The following is a 22740-nucleotide window of genomic DNA, read 5'->3' on the forward strand; positions in this document are numbered from 1 at the left end:
ACCTATCCACATGGTTTGGTAGAGCTTTCTCAAAGCTCTATGAGAAAGAACATGGTTTGGTAAAAGTATGCTTTTTGGTTTGCTTAAGTGAAATCCTGTGATTATTGGTTTTTTCAAGTCATAAGGGAATGACTATTCTCTCAACCTTGTCATTACATCTTGTATTATTTCAAGTGACCATTGGACTGGGTTCAGCCTTTTGAAAAAGCTTTACATATATGAATTTTCAGAAGCATATTGAGACAAAATTTAATAAAGTTTTAAAGTAGAAATACTAGTAAAATGTTTTTTTGTTGTCCAATATCCAGAGTACTTAGGGATTGCTAACCTAAGTTAGCAAAATGTGGCTATAAAGATGAGTTCAACTATCAATTTTATTTGGCCCGCTGTTTTACTAAATTCTTTTTTTTTTTTCTTTTTAAGAAAAACTTATGATGTAGTCTTACTGGTAAAATATATATTGAACATCATTTCAAGGCTGCTATAAGCAGTCTGGTCTAACGCTTGGAGTTCTATGACCAAGAAAAATAATCGGTTGGCAAATTAGCTATTGGAATGCTAACTACAATATGCAGGTTTGAGTGAGTTTCCATGACTTATAATTAACTCATATGTCATCTTTAGAGAATAGTTTATAATATTTTTTTTTCAAAATGTGACAACCTTTTATGTTATCTTCTGAAAGGTTGGAAATCCATAATTTTTTTCATGCCTATATTTTGCTCTCATTCAGAGATTAGACTTTCAGTAACTTTATTCTTAAAGAGTGGAGGCCCCAAAAGTAAACAAACAAATTAAAAGCCTCTGAAATAAAAGCCTCTGAATATTTGATAAAGCCCTCAAAAAACTCATTTCATTCAGAGGCTTGTGGGCCTCCATTGAAATCAATTTATTGTTACTTTTCACATGTAAGAACTTCAATTAAGTGGAAGAAGGGCAAGCTGACCTGGCCATCTGAAACAGAGAGGAAACAGTAAAACAACTGTGATAACAAAAACCCCAGAAAACTGTATTAAGAACATCCAGTAAACCAGAAACTACTCCTATAGTCAGAGTCATTTCATATATAGAGCGCCTGGTTCTATTTCATGTATACTGAATTACACAACTGAATTGTTTTCTTTCCTTATATTGGTTGTAAAGGAGCTCAGAGCCAAGTTTGTAGTCTGCCCCAAACAAGTACACAGGCCTTCTCTCACCTATTTAGGTATTAATTTCTCCCATGGTTTTAAGATATTTTTCTACCTTTATTTTCCCTATGCCCAACTTCCTATTTTATATTTTTAATATATATCTTACTGTTTTTTCAGCTTTTCTCAAGTTTTCCTAATGTCTAAGAGGAGTATAGTTCCACACCCAGGGGTTTGAGAGTAAAAGCAAGATAGCCTGCCATAAATGCGAAACACGTTTGAAGTCTCCCCCTTTTTATGTTTAAGTGTAAAAATGGATTTCTCCCAAAAAATTTTTTTCAGGGAAAAATCAATGAACATGCAATATATATATATATCTCCATCCATCCTTTGGCTTTATCTTCTAAAATATCCATTTCAATTTAGTAAACAGTAAGCATGAATGCACTTAGTAACACTATCCTTTTAGCACAAAGAAAATGCAGTGCCCTCTTACAATTTAGTACATCTTTTAGAAATGCCAATCTCGAATAAATCCAGAGCTTATCAGATAAATGCCATAATTTTGCTATTGCTCTCAGTATAGGACACACATTTCTTTTGTCAGAGTGCAATAAAGTAAGTGTGGTTATGTAAAATATATTAAAAATTGTTTTCTTGGTTGGGGGGGTGTCAGGTGCTGCAACCCCAAGAGGTATGGCCAGTTTTCTGTGTTTGGAAAAAAAGAAAAGAGAATTGCCCTCTGTCTATCCTTTAAAACCTCCCCCCCCCCCCAAAAAAAAGTAATCTTTTCCCTTGAATCCCATCCATGGTCCCACCCTTCTCTTCATTTTGGCCAGAAATACTTTCTGTTTCCCTACGTTTAAGCTTGTACTCTAAGAGAAAATATTTAAGAAAATTTCTGTTTAAAATTAGAATTAGTTTAGTTTCAGAATTTTATTTTTGCTGATGCCAAATAGTTAATGTCTTCTTAAGAATAATGATTTTATTAATTTTGAAGTTATAATTCATGCTTTTATAAGGAGTTCAAGTAGCATGGAAAAGTAAACAGTAATGTTTTAAAATGGCTCCAAATTCTACCAATAGAACTAATTTTCATTAGTGCTAGATAAACATCATTCCAGAGAGCATTCACTTCACATATATATAAATATAAGGAAGAAAAAGTAGATGGGTGGAAGAATCAAGATCTATTGCTCATATTATACATGCTATTTTTCATTAAAATCATTGAGTTAATAAAAAATAAGTTATATAACTTTTTTTTTTTTTTTTACCATGAGATACATATTATATACTAAAAGGTCCCTAAAGTTTAACAAAGTGATTATGAAAAATTTAGGTTAGAATTACGTTTAGCTATATTTTAGTTTTAGGCAATATCTCTTAATTCTATTAAGGAAATTGGTATTGTCACTTCTTATATCTCTTCCTCAACTCCCCCTTTTTTTTTAATCCCCCCAACCTGAGCACATGTTTATTGATTTTTTAGAGCGAGAGAAGGGGAGAGAGAAACATCAGTGTAAGAGAGAAACATACGTGCCCTCTCATATATGCCCCAACAGGATCAAACCCTCAACCTGGGTATGTGCTCCAAGCGGGAATCAAACTTGCAACCTTTTTGGTGTACGGAACAATGCTCCAATCAACTGAGCCACACCACCCAGGGCCCTGACTCCCATTTTTAAAAACATATTATTTATTATTGTGGCTTATAAGCACTTACACTATGTTCTAAAACCATAATTAGTGTACTGGTAATTAAGTTTTATTGATATATTTGAATGGATTCATTGCCTACTATGGGCCCTTTTATCATGACTTCTCCATTCCCGAATTCTTTATTTTGACTTATCTTTTGTTTAACTAAATTTCTGACAGCATGTATCTCTCAAGAAGGTCAGTCACATTGGCATTATGTGGCAAACCCTTTCATTATTTAGTGATGTTTACCTTTTGCCATTACATTAGAATGCTATCTTGGCTGGGTATAATATTCTTGAACATACTTTCTTTCCCTTCGACCTTTGTAGTGTTGCTTCATTGTCTTCTGACATTGGATGTTGCTGTGGAGAAGTCTGAAGCCAGGCTGATTTTCTTACCACTTTGTAGGTAACTTGCTTTTTTTGTCTGGATCCATGAAATATTTTTGTAACCAGAAATTTCTCGGTTTTACACATTCACTATCACTTGTCGTTTTCTGGAACACAGTGTATTTTTTCAGTACAAATTGAGTTTTTTTTTTCATTTCTTGGATTATATCCTTGAATACATTTACTGTTCCATGTATTGGGTTCTCTACTTTAGGGATAATAATTATCACTGTGTTGGACTGTCTTTGTTTTCCATAATTACTATCTTCCTTCCAGTTGCTTTAATATTTGACTCCTCCCCCAAAAAATATGTATATATTTTTTACTTTCCCCTAGATGCAATGCATGCTTTATTTTTTTTCTTGCATTATGTTTGTATGGTTGCCATTCCTTTTCATCTTCCTAAAGTGTAAGCATCCCTGTCCAATCATATTATTTGCTCTGATATAAATGTTACTGGATTCTCCCTTACTGCATTTTCACAGTGTTTAACATTTAATTGTTTTCCTCTGTGAGCTAGAGTTTAAGGATTGGAGTTTTCCTTTTTATATATTCTATACACTGAGGTTAGGGCTTGGAAGAATGCATAGATACTAAAACATAAAGCTTCAGTAATTAAAACAACGTATATATGTATTGATATATAAAGAGATATTCAGGATATTTTTTAGGGAAGAAAAGCAAGTAATAGAACAACAGTGTGTATAAAATGTTACTATTGTGTAAAAATTGGGGCAAATGTGAATAAATATACCTTTATACATTCACTTGCATAATTGCTATTATATAGCTAAAATATAAACCTGGAGTGAAAGAAGGAATTAATAATTGGTTATATGTGGGAAAGGGGAGGTAGTAAGATGGGAGTGGGAGGGAGACTTTTCTCTGTATATCTTTTAACACTTTTTAAATTTTGAACAATGTGTATGAATTACTTATTTAAAAATGTGAGCTCTTCCTTCTCTTCTGAGATTTAATTCCTCCATCCTGGATTCCTCAACCCTATAGAAAGTATTCCCATAGGGAACTTTGTACCAGTCCTGCAGTGTGGGGCCTGAAAAACTTGGTGTTGATGAGGTGGCACCTGCTTAGTCACTTTTCCTACATCCCCATCACTTTCCAGGCATGTTTGTCACACTCCAGTCAGAAATTAATATTTCTCTCCAAATGTGGTCCTACTAGTGAAAATTCTCAGAATTTTATTGATTCACTTTTAGGGTTGCGGGTAGAGTAAGAAGTGTCCAATCTTTCCTTTCGTGGTTAGCACATTTAAAAATATACGGCATAAAGTTGTACCCCATTTCTTTTTGGTTGCTGCTGATGATTTTTGTTGTTATTTAATTTTGTTACTTTTATTTCAGTGGATCTGGTATTTGGATAGGGAGATTCTGATTTCACTTGCCATCATTTAGTTTAATTTCTGGCACCAACTTTGTGTCTCCTGCCTTGTTTTGGTTTGGTCTCCATTACCCATGTATTGTTTGATGGTTGGAGCTCCTTCGCTGGTTGTGGACACTTCCTACTCTTGCTCCCAACCTTGTTGCCTTTCCTGTACCTAACTTTCAACCTGGTCTTAGTCATATGTAGCCAATCTCCCAACCCCACTCTCCTGGCCCATCTAAGGGCTGCATCGGGTAGGGAGGATTTTCAGTGCTGCCCAGCTTTGCTGGGCTCAGCTGCTTGGGGACCACCCTGGTTCTGGGGAAATAAGAAATCAATTGCCAGATCCACTTTATACAGTTTTTGCTACACACACACACACACACACACACGCACGCATGCACACACACGCGCGCGCCTGTGTTTATTTTATCTGCTAATGTTTTGCTTCAAAAGTTCATTGCCCTTTCAACATAAATTCCCATAATTACTTCTCAAGTTATAATCTTGCATTGCCGAAGATTTACACTGTTGACAGAGATAGCTTTCTAAAACCAATAGGTAATCATGCCATTTCCTGTTTACAAATGTTTAGAAGCCTTGCACCATCTTGAGGGAAAAGTCCTAAAACTAAGAGCTATCCCAGAGCAAATCAGTTGTAACCTAAGAGTATAAGTTCCTGAGGGCAGGGACACTGTCTCCTTCACTGTTGTATCCCCAAAATGAAGAACAATACCTGGTATGGCTTGTAGTAGGTACTCCAAAAATATTTTTTGAATTAAATATTTTTAAATCAAATTAATGAATAATAGAGGCCTACTAGTAAATCTTTTTTGAGTGAATTTTCATCTTGCTGATAAATTGCAGAATCCCCTTTTTGTTGTCTGTAAACCAGCGGTTGCCAACCGGTGTTCCACGGACCACTGGTGGTCTGTGAGGTCCCAAAGGTTGGCGACCGCTGGTTTAAGGAAACCTTTGGAGCAGCGGTCGCCAACCAATCAATTTAAGTAATTAGCAACAACAAAAAACCTGCAACCTAGTTATGTGACCTGACTGGAATTGTACCTGCAACCTTTTGGTATATGGGAGGACACTCCAACCAACTAAGCCATCCCAGCTAGGGCAAGAATGTGTTTTAAGATAAAAATTTTCTTAAAATTTAATTGAGAAAAACAAAATATAGAGAGTATAAATGATATAAGTTAAACTGTATTTAAATATATACTTAAGGATTAATGTCATTAAAATGTCCATGCTATCCAAAGCAATCTACATATTCAATGCAATCCCCATCAAAATACCAATTGGATTCTTCTCAGAACTAGAACAAAAAAATCCTAAAAATTATATGGAACCACAAAGGACCCTGAATAGCTATAGCAATCTTGAGAAAGAACAAAGTTGAATGTATCATGCTTCCTGATTTCAAGCTATATAACAAACCTATGATTAAAACAATATGGTACTGGCACAAAACCAGATACATAGATCAATAGAACAAAATAGAGAGCCCAGAAATAAACTCTCACTTATATGGTCAATTAATTTATGACAAAGGAAGCAATAATACACAATGGAGAAATGATAGTCTCTTCAATAAGTGGTGTTGGAAAAACTGAACAAATACATGCCAAAAAAATTTAAACTGGACAACTCATACCATATACAAAAAATAGACTAAAAATGGATTAAAGACTTAAATGTAAGACCTAAAACCATAAAATTCATTGAAGAAAATATAGATAGTAAACTTTTTTGACCTCAGTCTTTTAAAAAATATTTTTATTTATTTCAGAGAGGAAGGGAAAGAGAGATAGAAACATCAATGATGACAGAGAATCATTGATCAAGCCTGAAACCCAGGCATGTGCCCTCACCAGGAATTGAACCATGATTTCCTGGTTCATAGGTTGATACTCAGCCACTGAGTCACACCAGCGGGGTTTGACCTCAGTCTTAGTAGTATCTTTTTGGATATGTCTTCTCTGGCAAATAAAACAAGAGCAAAAATAAACAAATGGACTACATCAAACTAAAAAGCTTCTGCACAGTGAAGGAAACCATCAACACAACAAAAAGACAACTTACTGAATGGGAGATAGTCACAAATGATATATTCCACAATGGGTTAATATTCAAAATATATAAGGAACTCATACAACTCAACATCAAAAAACATTTACCAGTAAAAATAAGGAGAGGACATGAATCGACATTTCTCCAAGGAGGACATGCAAATGGCCAACAGGCATGTGAAAAGATACTCAGCATCACTAATCATCAGAGAGATGCAAATCAAAACTACAATGAAATACCATTTCATACCGCTCAGATGGTTGTTATCCAAAAGTCAACAAATAACAAGTGTTGTCTAGGATGTAGAGGAAAGAGAACCCTTCAGCACTGTTGGTGGTATTGTAAATTGGTGCAGGCACTATGGAAAACAGTATAGAAATTCCCTTAAAAATCCTCTCTAATAAAATGGTAATATGCAAATTAACCATCACTCCGCTACATAAGCCACGCCCACCAGCCAAGCCACGCCCACCAGCCAATCAGGTCGAGTATGCAAATTAACCCCAATCCAAGATGGCTACAGCCACAGAGAGCAAGGTTTCCCAGGTAACAGAGCAAGCCAAGCTTTCCATAGCCGTTGCAGGCCTAAGCCTCCACTCAAGCTACAAAGTTTCAGTTATAGAAGGTAAACAAATTGAAACAAATGGCGGCAGAATGGAGCTTGAGAGAGCAGGCCAGGGTTGCCAGCGGCAACAGGGGAAGCAAAGCTTTCTGCACACCCTGGCAGGGCCCACCCGCTTAAAGCTACAAAGTTTCAATTGTAGAAGGTGAATTAACTGCCACAGAAAATGGCTGCCGCCCCGGAGGGAGCAGCAGGCTTGGCTCCGCTCCAGGCTACAAAGTTTCAATTGTAGAAGGAAAATAAATTCCAGATACCAGGGCCTCCACTTGGGTCGCCAGGGGGCGTGGCCGGCCTGCAAACCACCACAGTCTGACTTCTTTCATAGCCCCTCGCTCAGGCCGCCCCACGCCCCAAGGGAACCCCACCCTGATCCGGGACACCCTTCAGGGCAAACCAGTTGGCCCCCACCCGTGCACCAGGCCTCTATCCTATCTAATAAAAGAGTAATATACAGATTGATCATCACTGCAACACACAATATAGCTGCCCCCATGTGGTCAAAGATCCTGCCCTCCTGTGGACACAAGATGGCCAGCAGGAGAGGGCAGTTAGGAGGCACCCGGCCTGCAAGGGAGGGCAGTTGGAGGTGATCAACCCTGCAGGAGAGGGCAGTTAGGGGTGACCAGGCCAGCAGAGGAGGGAAGTTGGGGGCAAACAGGCTGGCAGGGGAGCAGTTAAGCATCAACCAGGCTGGCAGCGGAGTGGTTAGGGGGTGATCAGGCTGGCAGGCAGAAGCGTTTAGGGGCAATCAGGAAGGCAGGCAGGCAAGCAGTTGGGAGCCAGCAGTCTTGGATTGTGAGAGGGATGTCCGACTGCCCGTTTAGGCCCAATCCCACCAGGATTGGGCCTAAACGGGCAGTCGGACATCCCTCCAGGAGTCCCAGATTGGAGAGGGTACAGGCTGGGCTGAGGGACAACCCCCCGCCGTGCACGAATTTCGTGCACCGGGCTTCTAGTTAAAAATAAAACTACCATTTGACCCAGCAATTCCACTTCTGGCTATTTATTTTAAAACACGCACACACACACCATTAACTCAGAAAAATACAGGGAGGGACAAAAGTAGGTTTACATTGTTTGTATGGAAAATAATGCAATAATTAATAAATAATACAAGAATGAATTCTGTATTTTGCATACTCAAAACTGTATACTTACTTTTGTCCAACCCTTTATATGTACCCCTATTTTTGTTGTAGTATTTTTTACAATCGCCAAAATATGGGAGCAACGTTGGTGTCCCATCAATAGATGAATGGATAAAGAAGATGTGGTACTCATCAGTAAAAATGAAATCTTGCCATTTGCCTTTTTTTTTTTTTTGCTGTGCAGAAGCTAAAGGGTCTCTAAAATCCCAAACATTCAGTTATTACCAAGGCTTTGCCTCTATTATAAGAAACCCTGTGTCCATTGGCAGTCAGTCCCATTCCCTCCTAACCTCCCAGACCTGGTAATCTACTTTCAATGCCTATAGTTTGCCTATTCTGGACTTTAATATAAATTGAATCATGCAACATATGGTCTTTTGTCACTGGCTTCTTTCAGCATAATGTTTTCAAGGTTCATCAATAGAGTAGTATATGTCAGTACTTCATTTCTTTTTACTTATGTATTTTTATTTACTTTATTTCTAATGTTTTATTGTATAGATATACCACATTTAATTTATTCATTCATCTGTTGGACATTTTGATTGTTTCCAATTTTATGTGACTTATGTTTTCATTTCTCTTGGATATATATTTATACATCTACAAGTAGAATTGCTGGGTCATGTGGTAATTCTGTATTTAACACTTTGAGGCACTGCCAGACTGTTTTCCAGACTGGCTGCACTCTTTTATAACCCCATCAGCAGCGAATGAAGGTTCCAATATCAAAATGTCCTCAATATTTATATATGGTGTAAGGAAGTGTTCTAACCCCATTCTTTTGCATGTTATTATCTGTCTTTTTTATCATAGCCATCCTAGTGGATGTGAAAGATAGGTCATTATGGTTTTCATTTGCATTTCCCTGATGACTAATGGCCATGTACATTCTTTGGATAAATCTCTATTCAAATCCTTTGCCCTCATTTTAAATTAGGTTATTTGTCTTTTTATCATTAACTTGTAAGAATTCTTTATATATTTTGGATATAAGTTCTTCCTTTGCAGATATCTTCTCCTATCTGTAGGTTGTCTCTTCACTCTCATGATGTCCTTTAAAGCACTTGAGTTTAATTTTGATGAAGTCCAATTTATTTATATTTTCTTGTGCCTTTTATGTCTCTCATACCTAATAAACTATTGCTTAATCCAAGGGCACAAAGATTTACATCTGTCTTTTTTCCCAACAGTTTTATAGTTATAACTCTTCTATTTAGAACTTCGATCGATTTTGAGTTAATTTTTATATATGGTGTAAGGAGGTGATCTAACTCCATCCATTCTTTTGCATGGGGCTATCCAATTGTCCCAGCATCATTTGTTGGGAAAAAAACAACATTTTTTTCCCCATTGAATTGTCTTAGCACTTACGTTGAAAATCATGTAACCATAATTCTGGACTCCCAACTTTATTCCATTGACCTGTATGTCCATACATTAATATATTTCTTTCATTCATTTTACAAAGATTTATTAAGCATTTTTATTTGCTAAGCACTTCTTGACATGTCCATGTTACTTGTTTTGCTTTGGGGAACCAAACCATCCCTCTTGAAGCCCAAATCCTCTTTTTTAAAAATATATTTTTCTATTGATAGATTGACTTTAAAGAGAGAGAGGAAGAGAGAGAGAAAAAAACATCACTTTGTTGTTCCACTTATTTATGCATTTATTGGTTGCTTCTTTATGTGCCCTGATCGGTGATCAAACCCGCAACCTTGGCTTATCGGGACAATGCTCTAAACAACTGAGCAGGGCAATGCAAATCCTCTTTCAGAAACTCATTCTAACAGTTTGCAGCATCTCTTTTTCTTAAGGAGATACAAAGTGATTTCCTTTCATAGCCAAACCTATAGAGGCAGTAAGTTATATTTCTATCTGATTTGTACATGGTCTTTTGGTAAATTATAGTTTGTCCAACTATATAAATGTCCAGAAGTCTGAGTGCATTTTAGAGGGTTTGGATATTGGTCTGAGATAGCCCAGTAAATGTGTTGAAGATGAGGTTAGTTTTAAAGTGGAAGAAGGATCTGGGACTATGGTGAGAGGTTCCCAGCAGGTGTGGAGTGGCCCACATGCAACTCAATAGATCTAAGAAGTTGATAAGTCTAGTTGCTGCAACAGTAAAGCCAGAGTAATAGTGGGGGGCTGTTGGATTGTATACCCATAATTCTGATTTTAGATTTTATTTTAGTAGCAGTCCCTTGCCAGTGTAAAGTTACAAGAGAAAATGATGTTTGTAGATATGGCTTATTGCTGGGTTTAAGATGACCTAAAGGAGGCAAGAATTTTATACAATGGTGGTAGCTGGTCTCTAGATAGAGATTGTGGTTATAGAAATTGAAGGGAGAGGCCAAAGAAATGCAAACTTAGCAGAACTTGAGGCGTACATAAAATAATTAAATCTGATTCCAGTGTTCTAACTTGAGGACATTGGGAGGATAATTGTACCCATGCTTACTGTAATAAACAAGGTGAGAAGAAATGGTTTGTAAAGATAATAAACTTTGATTTTGCTATGCTTGTTGGCAAAATCTTCAAGTGAATTATAAAAGATACCAACATAACCATTAGATAGTATAACAAGTCTGATAGTTAGGAGCTTCCAAGATTCATTAGATACAAATACATATTGGGGTATATTTACCACTAAAATTCATATTCACTGCAGGAATAGGGCTATTAGTGGGAAATATACCCCAAATATGCAGGTTGATTTTCCTTCTATAAGTGCCTATTCATTTTTAAAACCCATGTTATTAATGAACTTTCAGTGTCTGTTTTTAAAGGTTAAGCAATGGTTTTATTTTATGTACCTATATGGTAAGTGTAAAAAATATTTCACTTGGTCAGGCTTAAGAAGGATACCTAGATTCCATGGTTTGCTATTGTGATTACGGTAACCATATTGTTGTTTTCAGGGAGGAAAAAATTTTTAATATTTACTACATTGAAAAACAGTCTATATAGCAATAAAGATAAGTTTCAGTTTGAAGATGGTTTTGTGTCCAAACATTAAAATTATAATGTTTTAGAGAATTTATTTAGAAAATTTATTTCATGTTGAAACTTAGTAAATAAACCTAATGTATTCATCCATTCTAAAATTTCTTTCAGGAATTGTTCCATCCTCTGTTGTCCTGACTTCTTTCCAAGTGATGTCAAGAGTTTTTCTAATATGGGCAGTAACACACAGTGTCAAAGAGGTAAGTGTTCATATAGACTGAAATAAAATAATATCAGCACTAACAAATGCCAGTCAGTTTTTCTTTCTCTCATATATGTTATATTTAAAGATGGAATCCTATTTCACATCAGTGTAGCCCAGATAAAATTCATATTCACTGTAGGAATAGTGTTATTAGTGAGAAATGTACCCCAAATATGCAATGTTGTTAAAGAAAAGACTGATTAAATGATAAAGTCCTGCAGTCTTTGATCCCATGGAGATTTGGAGGTGTACATGTAGTCTGCAAATCGGTTATATTCTTCTGGTATCTTGCTTGTATCGAGCACACTGAAATCTAGACAACTGCATCCTTATAGTAGGACTGTTGTGGGAGTAGAGGATGTTAATTCATTCCCAGAACAGTCCAATCTTTTCTTTTTTTAAAATAATTTTTCAATTAATATTATATTAGTTTCAGGTGTACAGCATAGTGGTCACCCCGATAAATCAAGTACCCATCTGACACCATACATAGTTATTACAATATTATTTCATATGCTGTTCTTTATTTTACATCTCTGTGACTATTCTGTAACTACCAGTTTGTACTTTATCCCTTCATCTTTTTCACCCATCCCTCCAAAACCCTCCCCTCTGGCAACCTTCAAAGTGTTCTCTGTACAGAACAGTCTGATCTTTATAGGACCAGGAGAAACAAACTTGTTTCCAGCCAGGCTACCAGGATTAATGAAATACACAAATGTGCTGAGTCTAGTGGACCTGGGAGGTGAATGCTCTTTGCTGGGGGCCTGGGTTGGAGGTACCCAGGCAGGCCCAGGCCCAGGCTCAGGGATAGTCCTTGTAAGAACTGGGGAAGAAAACCCTCATTACCATAAGTGTGAATTCACAAGTAAGTTTTCATTTTCTGGTATTGGGGAAGGAGGTTGTTTTCCTGTATGTTTTTTGCTTTTTAAAAGTCATTTCTTTCTTGGTAATGTCACCTTGAGGTAAAGTACCTGTAGCTACCATGAGGATTCATGTTTTAGTTTTTCAGTCTCCAAAACCTATCACCAACATTATTGGACTCTTTGGGGGCTCATGAAATGCACTCTTATCCATTAGCATTATTTCAATGTTTTCTTTGCCCTCTATTCTTCCAAAATTTCTGTCAAAACATTTTGTTTGGGGGGATTTATTTTGACAGTTTCATTTGTATTTCAACTGAATTTTTAAAAATTTTTATTGGCATATGGTATAGATAAATAACAGAAAAATGCACATAGCTAATGAGTTTTTAACCAGAGTTGATTAAGCTGTTATTATTTTTGTAAAATTCATATGGAATTTGTAGATGCCCAAGCTTTTATTTTTAAGTTCTCTCATTCTTTGAAGATGTCTAAACTTTCTATGCAGGGAGAATGTATTCTTTTTTTTTTTTTTTTAAGAAGTACAACAGTTTATTCCTAGAAGACTCAGTTCTTTTTTTTTCTTTTTAATCTTTATTGTTGGAAGTATTCCATAGGACCTCCTTTTTCCCCCATTAACCTCTTCCAGCCCGCTCCCATCCTCCCCCGACCAAGCCCTCACCACCCCATTGTCCGTGTCCACGGGTTATGCATATATGCATACAAGTTCATTGATTAATCTCTTCCCATCCACTCTCCCCTGCCTTCCCTCTGAGGCTCAACTGTCTGTTCATGCTTCTTAGATGCTGAGTCTGTTTTTGATCATCAGTTTATTTGGTTCATTAGATTCCACATATGAGTGAGATCATGCGATACTTATCTTTCTCTGAATGGCTTATTTCGCTCAGCATAATACTCGCCAGGTCCATCCATGCTGTTGCAAATGGTAAGAGTTCTTTCTTTTTTATTGCTGCGTAGTATTTCGTTGTGTAGATGTACCATAATTTTCTTATCCACTCATCTGCTAATGGACACTTAGGCTGTTTCCAACTCTTAGCTATTGTAAATTGCGCTGCTATGAACATAGGGGTGCATATATTCTTTCTAATGAGTGTTTCTTCTTCTTGAATGGTCACATATCTTTTACAAAAAAAACCCACAAAAAACGGTTAAAAAACAGCAACAGGCAAATAAATCGAGTGTAGCATATTGCCCTTTGTTCTCACTTCTGTTTATGGAGTAAGGGAAAGTTACTTTACTTGTACCATGTAACCTCTTCATTCATTATAAAACTCGTTTTATAAATCATCAATTTTAACCTATATTTCTTGCTCTCTTACTTTCGTGTATACACTATTTTCTGTTCATTTTAAAAACAATTCATAGTTTTAACTTCCCAATAGTCTCAAGTGGCCTATTTCTTTCTGATAGTAACTCATTTACATTCTTAAATAGGTAATTATGTACCTTCAATAATTACATGTTAGGTATGTGAAGACAGAGTACTGTCAACTATGGAGTGATTAATCATTTTGCCAATACAGTCAAATATTAATTGTGCAGGTGCTTATGCTCCAGCTGATGGATTATTCATGGCCTCTGCTTCTCCTCTCAGGGGCCACTTCTCTGCTTCTTTGCCCTTCTGGCAAACAGGCTAGCAAGTAAATAAATGCTTACAAATCAAGTCAGGCAATTCTGTTAGCCATATTACTGTTAGCCAGGATTTCCTAAGCAGATCATTAAGACTGCTTGACTAAAAAAGCTATTAAGTATCTTAGGATTACAGGTACATGGAGCTGGCCATTGTCCTCAGTAACTGCGCTGCCTGACAGATGGGTAACCTTGACATTTAGCAGATGGTGTCATATTAGAGCTTTGCAGTAGTTTGAGTTATATATTTGTTACATTTGCATATTAAAAATTATTTTTCTGTAACCAAATTTAATCAATTTCTGTTATTAACATTGTTTTTTTAAGATGGGTACAGTAAATTTTATTGTCTTTCTGCCACCTCTGGTGACACTTTTACATATGCCCTACTGATCAGCTGACTTCATTCTTAGGTAAGGGGGATACACAGTTTCTGCTATTCCAGGATCACAGTTTCTCCTCATTTCCCTTTTCTTTGAACAGAAATTCATCTTTTTTTTTTTTTTAATCATCACTCGAGGGTATTTTTCCATTGATTTTTTAGAGAGAGTGGAAGAGAGAGGGAAAGACAGAGAGAAATATTGATGTGAGAGAAACATCAATAATTGCCTCCTGCACAAGCCCCAACCAGGGCCCCGGCTGGGGAGGAGCCTGTAACCAAGGTGCATGCCCTTGACAGGAATTGAACCCAGGACTCTTTGGTCCCCAGACCGACACTCTATCCACTGAGCCAAACTGGCTAGGGCTTTTTTTTTTTTTTTTTAATATATTTTTATTGGTTTCAGAGAAGAAGGGAGAGAGAGATAGAAACATCAGTGATGAGAGAGAATCATTGATTGGCTGCCTCCTGCAGCCCCCTACTGAGGGTCGAGCCCGCAACATGGGCATGTGTTCTTGACTAGAATCAAACCCGGGACCCTTCGGTCTGCAGGCCGACGCTCTACCCACTGAGCCAGACCACCCTGAGCCATCATTTTTTTTATAGCACCTACCCGAAGTCATTGATAGTAACTTGAAAGCCCGTTTCTGTGGCATTTCAGAGACTATCATCTGTCGCCTTTCCTCAGCCCCTTCTCTTACCCAATTGCTATTTTCCTGCCTTGGAGTTTTATATTAGCTATAATTCAGTGTGTTCTATACAACATTACAGATGACTTCCCTACCAAATTTCATTGTTTCCTGAAACATCGTTAAAATATCTTTATTTTCCTTATATTCAGCTATGTGTACTTTAATGGTGGGAACCACATAACTAATGCATAAGGAAATTGACCTCATAAATAGCTGCTTGTTAAAATATATCTCACTTTCTCATAGTAATGTTCAGATTCTTTTCACAACACTCTACTTCCGTTCTCCGTTTCTTCTTACATCGCAGTGCCCTCTGCAGTGGATGAGATCGCTTTGTGTTCACAGCATTCCATGTGGGGCTTGGACTCTTGCTCCACACCCTCTGACCAGCTCACATTTTCCATGCTCATTCCCTTGTTTTTGTGTAATTGTACACGATGTGCTAAAGTATAGCCTATATACCTTTGAGAACTCAGTACTACTTTTATCATACTTGAGGTATATTTTCTTTTAATAGGCCCTCCTGACTTGTCATTTTAATTCTCTCCCGCATGGTAATGCTAGTCCCATAAATGTCACCATGTACACTGTAGAACTAAAAGGTGATGATTTTCTTCTATGACATGTTAGGACCTACCCATCAGCTAGTGTGACACCTTGATTGGCAGGATATTAAAAGGAAAAAATGTGGTCTCTATGTTCAAAACCTTTTTCTTGACCTAACATAACATAACCTTCCCACGTTTTTCCTTTTGAAGAAAAAAGAGTAAAGCATAAAGCTTCTGACAAAAACAAGCTTCTGGTGCAGTGGGGCCCAGGAGATACAGGAGGGAATGAGCAGTTGTGGCTCACCTCTTTCCTTTCCACTGTTCCCACCTGTCTCCCAGACCGGAACTGACTCCTCACCCCGTGGCCGAGCTGCCCCCACGGCTACAGTGGGCCTTCCTGGGTGCTCATTCCTCTCATCCTCTGCTGGAGTCTGTTCTTTCTCTTCAGTTGAAGTAAAACAAGATTGAGATTTTTTCAGAGTGAACTGCAATAGAAATGCTAATCCTCAAAAACAGACAAGTTCACAGGATACTTGTTCTTCCTTGTCTGAAAGTAGCTAAGCCAAGCCCCAGATTCCTGACACACAAGTAGGCCACTGCCCAGCCATCCACATTGTCTCCTGAGTTCTAGTGTAAGATCAGAAGTCCCCGGTCACCTCCATGAGCAGAGTTGAGAAAGAAGTTGCTAGACCAGTGATGGCGAACCTGTGACACGCGTGTCAGCACTGACACGCGTAGCCATTTCTGATGACACGCGGCCGCTGAGGCGGCCGCATGCCGAGGATGAAACATTTGCTGCTCCTGAGGATGAAACATTTGCGAAATAATGTTTTTTCCTCAAAGTGACACACTACCCGAAGTTATGCTCAGTTTTTTGGCGAAGTTTGACACACCAAGCTCAAAAGGTTGCCCATCACTGTGCTAGACTCACTGTGGCTTTAGCCCAAGTGCATCCGTACTTTACTAAGGTAATTTACATGAAGTAGAACTATATCCTTGAATGCTGAGCCTTCTCTCCTTTCTTTCTCACCCTTAAGGAAATGGATGTTTTCCCGCATTCCTCTGTAATGTTCTGTGAGTGCTCCTGATTTCACCAGTCAGCTGTTTCCTACCTCTTTTTGACATGCTACTGGGCTTTGTGACACTTAATCTGTCATTCTTGCCAACTTCTCAGCAAGATGCTTACAAAAAGATTATAATCAGTGTTTAAGAATGTTAGTAACCTCCAGTTTTTTATCATTATACTGGTTTTTGTTTGATGCATTATAGTTTACAGAGGGCTCTATTAAAATATATTATGATCATTCACTCTTGACAACTGTCCCTAGAGATGGGTTGTAGCTTCCTCCATTTAGAGTTTGGAAGCCAGAGAAGCAAAGTGACTGTCACACACCCAGTAAATGGCAGAGTTGACTTCCCACTGCATCAGAGTATCCTTCTGACCCTTTATCAATGTGCTGTAACACATCTTATTTTCACCTGCTCTCCATGCCTTGTCCTGTATGGAGTTGAACACCCCTATCTCTGATCCAGAGCACGTTACCTCATCAACAGTTCTGTCATACCCCAGGCATACTGAGATATGACTGTCCAGTCAAATCATTTGTCCTTGAAATGCACACACCAGCTGGCCTTGTGTGCTTGTCTGCAATATTTTGCCTATTTGCTTCTCTGGGTTTTTGTTGTTGTTGTTGTTGTTGTTGTTTAGTGCTCAAGTGGCTCTGTGGTGAATTCCTGCAATTAATTGGCCTCTTTCCATGAAAGTTTCAAGACTTTTTTATATTGGGGTTTATGGACAATTTGCAACAGAATTACCCAAGCAAGGTTATTAAAAATGCACATTCCAGGTCCCGTCAAACACTTGGGAGTGGAGACAGAGAATCATCACTGTTATTAAGCTCCTTGGATAATTTTATGAATTCTAAGGTTTGAGAAACACTCTAAGACCGTGGTCGGCAAACTGCGGCTCGCGAGCCACATGTGGCTCTTTGGCCCCTTGAGTGTGGCTCTTCCACAAAATACCACAGCCTGGGTGAGTCTATTTTGAAGAAGTGGCGTTAGAAGACGTTTAGTTTAAAAAATTTGGCTCTCGAAAGAAATTTTAATCGTTGTACTGTTGATATTTGGCTCTGTTGACTAATGAGTTTGCCGACCACTGCTCTAATATATTCTATGTTGTGCTCTAACTTTTATTTGACCCTTCTCTTTTCTTGATTTTTCTTCACATTTCTACTTAATTTATGTGAATCCTAAGCAATTCTTACCATCTGTTTCTAAGTTTAAGAGCCATAGTTTCATTCCTGAAGCACAAAACCCTTAAAGTTTCAAGAGAGGCAGAAGGAATCTAGCTGCTTCACTTAGGCGGGTGGGTTGCTGGGAAGAACACTGTCCTGTGCATGTGCCTCACATTGCCTGGCCAAAGCCACCAGGCAGAGTGTTAGGTCATTTCCACCGAGCAGATACTGTGCAGACATCTCTCTTCCTGGGACTTATCAAGAAATGTTACCCTCCTTGTACAGTTTTATTATGTTCTATGTAATTCAAACTCAGTATTCTAGAACATGGAGGCTTTAGTGTCCATAACTTATGTGAGGCGTTAATAAGTGTTTTTGACACTATCCTGTGGCTTAGGACATAGCAGTTTTGTTTTCTCGGTCTTGTTTTTCTCATCTGTAAAACGGTAATGCTAATATCTGTCCTGCTATGTCAGAGTTTTTGTGAAGATTAAATGAGATAAATATATTTAAAACAAGGCAGCAGTATTTAACAACCAAGGTCTCTAGCATGTAATTTTTGCTGAGCAGCTTCTGAAATCCCTGATAAAGCAATTTCACTTCGGAAGGAATGCTACTTCCTTCATAGATGGAACGTAGTTTTTTCTTCTTCCTTTCCTCTTCTTTTTCACTCTTACTAAAATACTGAGAAAGGTAATAAATTCCTAACGCCCACGCTGCTGGTCCTGTTTTAGTTGCATTTAGGTGTTCTGGGTCCTCCAACTGGGATCACAGTGTGCTCGTGATTTTCCACCTCCTAAGGTTGCTTTTCTTGTTGGCATTTCCTGTGGTTGCATTCGCTTCTGTCCCTAGCAGGTAGGTATCTATGAGCATGGCATCTCACTGAGGCAGGAAGGGTATCTTCTTGTCCTCGCCCATCAGGTGAGGAGCTGAAGTGCTGTGTCTGGGCACATCATCCCTCCTCAGGCATCATGCTTGGACCAGAAGACTTCTCGCCCACTGCCCTTTCCACGGTGACATTCCACCTCAGTTAGCAAAGGCCATTGGGAAACATTCAGTATCTTTTGGCCCCATTGAATGCTGGATGTCTAAAATTCTCCACCCTATTCCATCTTACTTTCTATTTTAAATATTTCTGTAGGTGGCTCTGTATCACCGTCACTTTTAAAACCAGCCTCTCTCCTAAAGGTAGAAAACCTCATTATTTGATTGTTAATCAGGCACTGTCAAACTTTAGACAACTCCTAGACAAACGTCGCAGTACTTCAATGTCACTTTCCACATCTGTTAATAATGGACACTTAAAGATAGTTACTTTCCTCATAGCTGGATGGTTTATTTTGCCATTGCCTATCTTTAGCATAGGTGATTTGCCAAAATCAGATTATCTACTTTTCTCTTCCTGTTTTTCTGTCAGCCCCTCTCCAACGTTTTCTTGAGCTGTGTGTAAGCGTTTTATTTCAAAATATTGAAAAATATTTAGATCCTGTTGAGTCACTGTAGGTTCTCTTCTGAGATGCCATGTTGCATCTTGCTCCCATTGTCTTAGTTGTTTTGTAGCCCTTGAAAAACTCCACTGGAACTCAGTTGTTTAAAATATATTTTACTCTGATGGTACTGTATTATGAAAATTGTCAGTTCAAAAACAAAAACAATAAACATCTTAAACTATGCAAGCCACTTCCTACAGAACATATCCCCCCTTGTCAGTTAATACAGGGTGGGACAAAAGTAGGTTTACAGTCATGAGTATGTGAAACAGTTTATTCTTGTATTATTACTTATTAATTATTGTATTATTTTTCATACAACTTTTAAACCTACTTTTGCCCACCCTGTCCTTGACTAGGTTCCAAGGTGAACAAAATCAGGAAATTGGTTTCATTTGTCTTTTTTTTTTCTTTCCATTTTTTTATTAAGGTATTATATGTGTACATATCTTACCATTGCCCCCCCCCACTCCCATACATGCCCTCCCCTCCCAGTGTTTTGCGTCCATTGGTTATGCTTATATGCATGCATACAAGTCCTTCGGTTGATCTCTTATCTTCCCCCTTCTCCCTAACCTTCCCCCTGTAATTTGACAGTCTGTTTGATGCTTTACTGTCTCTGTATCTATCTTTTTGTTCATCAGTTTATAATGTTCTTTATTATCCATAAATGAGTGAGATCATGTGGTATTTTTCTTTCATTGACTGGCTTATTTCACTTAGCATAATGTTCTCCAGTTCCATCCAGGTTGCTGCAAATGGTAAGAATTCCTTCTTTTTTATGGCAGCATAGTATTCCATTGTGTAGATGTACCACAGTTTTCTGATCCAGTCATCTGCTGATGGGCACCTAGGCTGTTTCCAAATCTTAGCTATTGTAAATTGTGCTGCTATGAACATAGGGGTGCATATATCCTTTCTTATTGGTGTTTCCAGTTTCTTAGGATATATTCCTAGGAGTGGGATTACTGGGTCAAATGGGAGTTCCATTTTTAGTTTTTGAGGAAACTCCATACTGTCTTCCACAGTGGCTGCACCAGGCTGCATTCCCACCAGCAGTGCACGAGGGTTCCTTTTTCTCCGCATCCTCGCCAACACTTGTCGTTTGTTGATTCGTTGATGATAGCCATTCTGGCCGGTGTTAGATGGTACCGCATTGTCGTTTTGATTTGCATCTCTCGGATAATTAGTGACTTTGAGCATGTTTTCATGTGTCTCTTGGCCTTCCTTCTGTCTTCTTTCCAAAAGATTCTCTTTAGATCCGTTGCCCATTTTTTTATTGGATCATTTATCTTCCTTTTATTAAATTGTATAAGTTGCCTGTAGATGTTGGAGATTAAACCTTTATCCGTGATAACATTTGCAAATATGTTCTCCCATGCAGTGGGGTTTCTTGTTGTTTTGTTGATGGTTTCTTTTGCTGTGAAAAAGCTTTTTATTTTGATGTAGTCCCATTTGTTTATTTTCTCTTTAGCTTCCATTGCTCTAGGGGCAGTATCAGTGAAGAAGTTCTTTTGGCATGTGTCTGAGATTTTGCTGCCTGTGGATTCCTCTAGTATTTTTATGGTTTCCCATCTTACGTTTAAGTCCTGTATCCATTTTGAGTTTATTTTTGTGTATGGTGTAAGTTGGTGATCTAGTTTCATTTTTTTGCATGTATCTGTCCAATTTTCCCAACACCATTTATTGAAGAGACTGTCTTGGCTCCATTGTATGTGCATGCCTCCTTTGTCAAATATTAATTGAGCATAGTGGTTTGGGTCAATATCATTTGTCTCTAATGTTAATCTTTATCTCCTCTGGGCTCTGCTCCTGGTGGTGACCCTGCCCCACAAATATCCTCACTGAAGCTTCTTAGGGCCTTTTCTTTTGCTCTCTCTCCCCAAGGGCTAAATGTGACATCCACCATTTCTGTTGTCAATCCTGTTATGAGAGAGCAGTTATACCCAGCAAACTCCCAGGACACTGCACAATTACCTTCACTTGGGGGAATCTCCCTCGGGAGGGGGCCAGGGCCAGACAGACCTGCCCCAGGCTACCCCATTCTAGGCTGTCCTGGCAGATGCCATCCATTCAGGCTTGAGCACTATTGGCTTCTTCTGTTCCCTTTGCTCCAGAACTTCCAGATCTTAGGTCTTCCAGTGCATTTTACAGCCCAGATTGTCTATTTAAATATTATTACCCCTCCCATTTAATCTATGTTCTAGATGCATAAATGGAGTCTCCTATATTACTCCTATTTTTCATAATGAAATTTCTAACAGAAGTTTCTTGTTGGAACACATCCTCTTCAAGTATAAGACATGCCTATACTATTAGGTAGTATCTTTTTAAAAAATATATTTTTGGTGTCAGAGAGGAAGGACAGAGAGAGAGATAGAGACAGACAGACAGACAGAAACATCAATGATGAGAGAGAACCATTGGTTGGCTGCCTCCTGCAGGCTCCACACTGGGGATCGAGCCCGCAACCTAGGCATGTGCCCCAACCTCCTGGTTCCTAGGTCGAAGCTCAACCACTGAGCACACCGGCTGGGCTATTAGGTAGTATCTTTAGGTATTGCTGCTACTTACAACTAATAGGAAGCCTGTTCAGAGCCAGGTCTGGTTGATTGCAGTCCTGGGTTTAACAAAGATGCTTGACTTCTGACACTAGAAAACTGTCATGGAAAAGGAATGAGAATGAAGGAAGAAAAAAAAAAATAGTTTCCCAGATAAGTACATGAGATTTACAGGCTGGGAGCCTAAGTGGTTTCAGCTTCGATTGTATGTCATCAGCTTGAATTGAAGAATCACACGGGGAAACAAAGCTCTGTGCCAGAACTGTGCTTTCAAATTTTATTGTCAGCGGTGAGTTTCCAGTAAGTGAGTTCTGGCATTCAAATCAATTTTCACCGATGGTTTGAAGGTGAAATTAATTAAGATGCTTATTTAGACTATTTATTCAAACCAATAATAATAATAACTTTTTGGTACTATGTAGCGATGAAACATGTTGCTTACCAAGTCTTTCTACTAGTAGATTAAGTGTTTTGTCTCCAGGCGCTGTCCAGTAGAACTTTCCACAGTGGTGGAAACATTCCATATCTGTGCTGTCTGTCCATTTAGTACCTACTTACTCTATGAATCCCTGAAATGAGGTTAGTATGACTGAGGAACTGAATTTTAATTTCATTTTATTTTACTTAGCCACATGTGATTGGAGGTTACAATATTGGACA

At 38.2% G+C, this 22740-nt stretch overlaps 1 protein-coding gene across 2 annotated transcripts in view; it reads left to right on the forward strand.

The window, feature by feature from the left end:
* The window catches only part of HACD2 (3-hydroxyacyl-CoA dehydratase 2), an 86877-nt gene that overhangs the window by 40377 nt on the left and 23760 nt on the right, over positions 1-22740 (forward strand). For both annotated transcript variants that reach the window (XM_079766813.1, XM_079766814.1), the window contains one exon: positions 11570-11658. In XM_079766813.1, coding sequence (XP_079622939.1) covers positions 11570-11658 — 89 coding nt within the window. The remainder of the gene's footprint in view (positions 1-11569; positions 11659-22740) is intronic.

The sequence above is a fragment of the Cnephaeus nilssonii genome (assembly GCF_951640355.1).
Source record: "Cnephaeus nilssonii genome assembly, chromosome: 3".
Lineage (NCBI taxonomy): Eukaryota > Metazoa > Chordata > Mammalia > Chiroptera > Vespertilionidae > Cnephaeus > Cnephaeus nilssonii.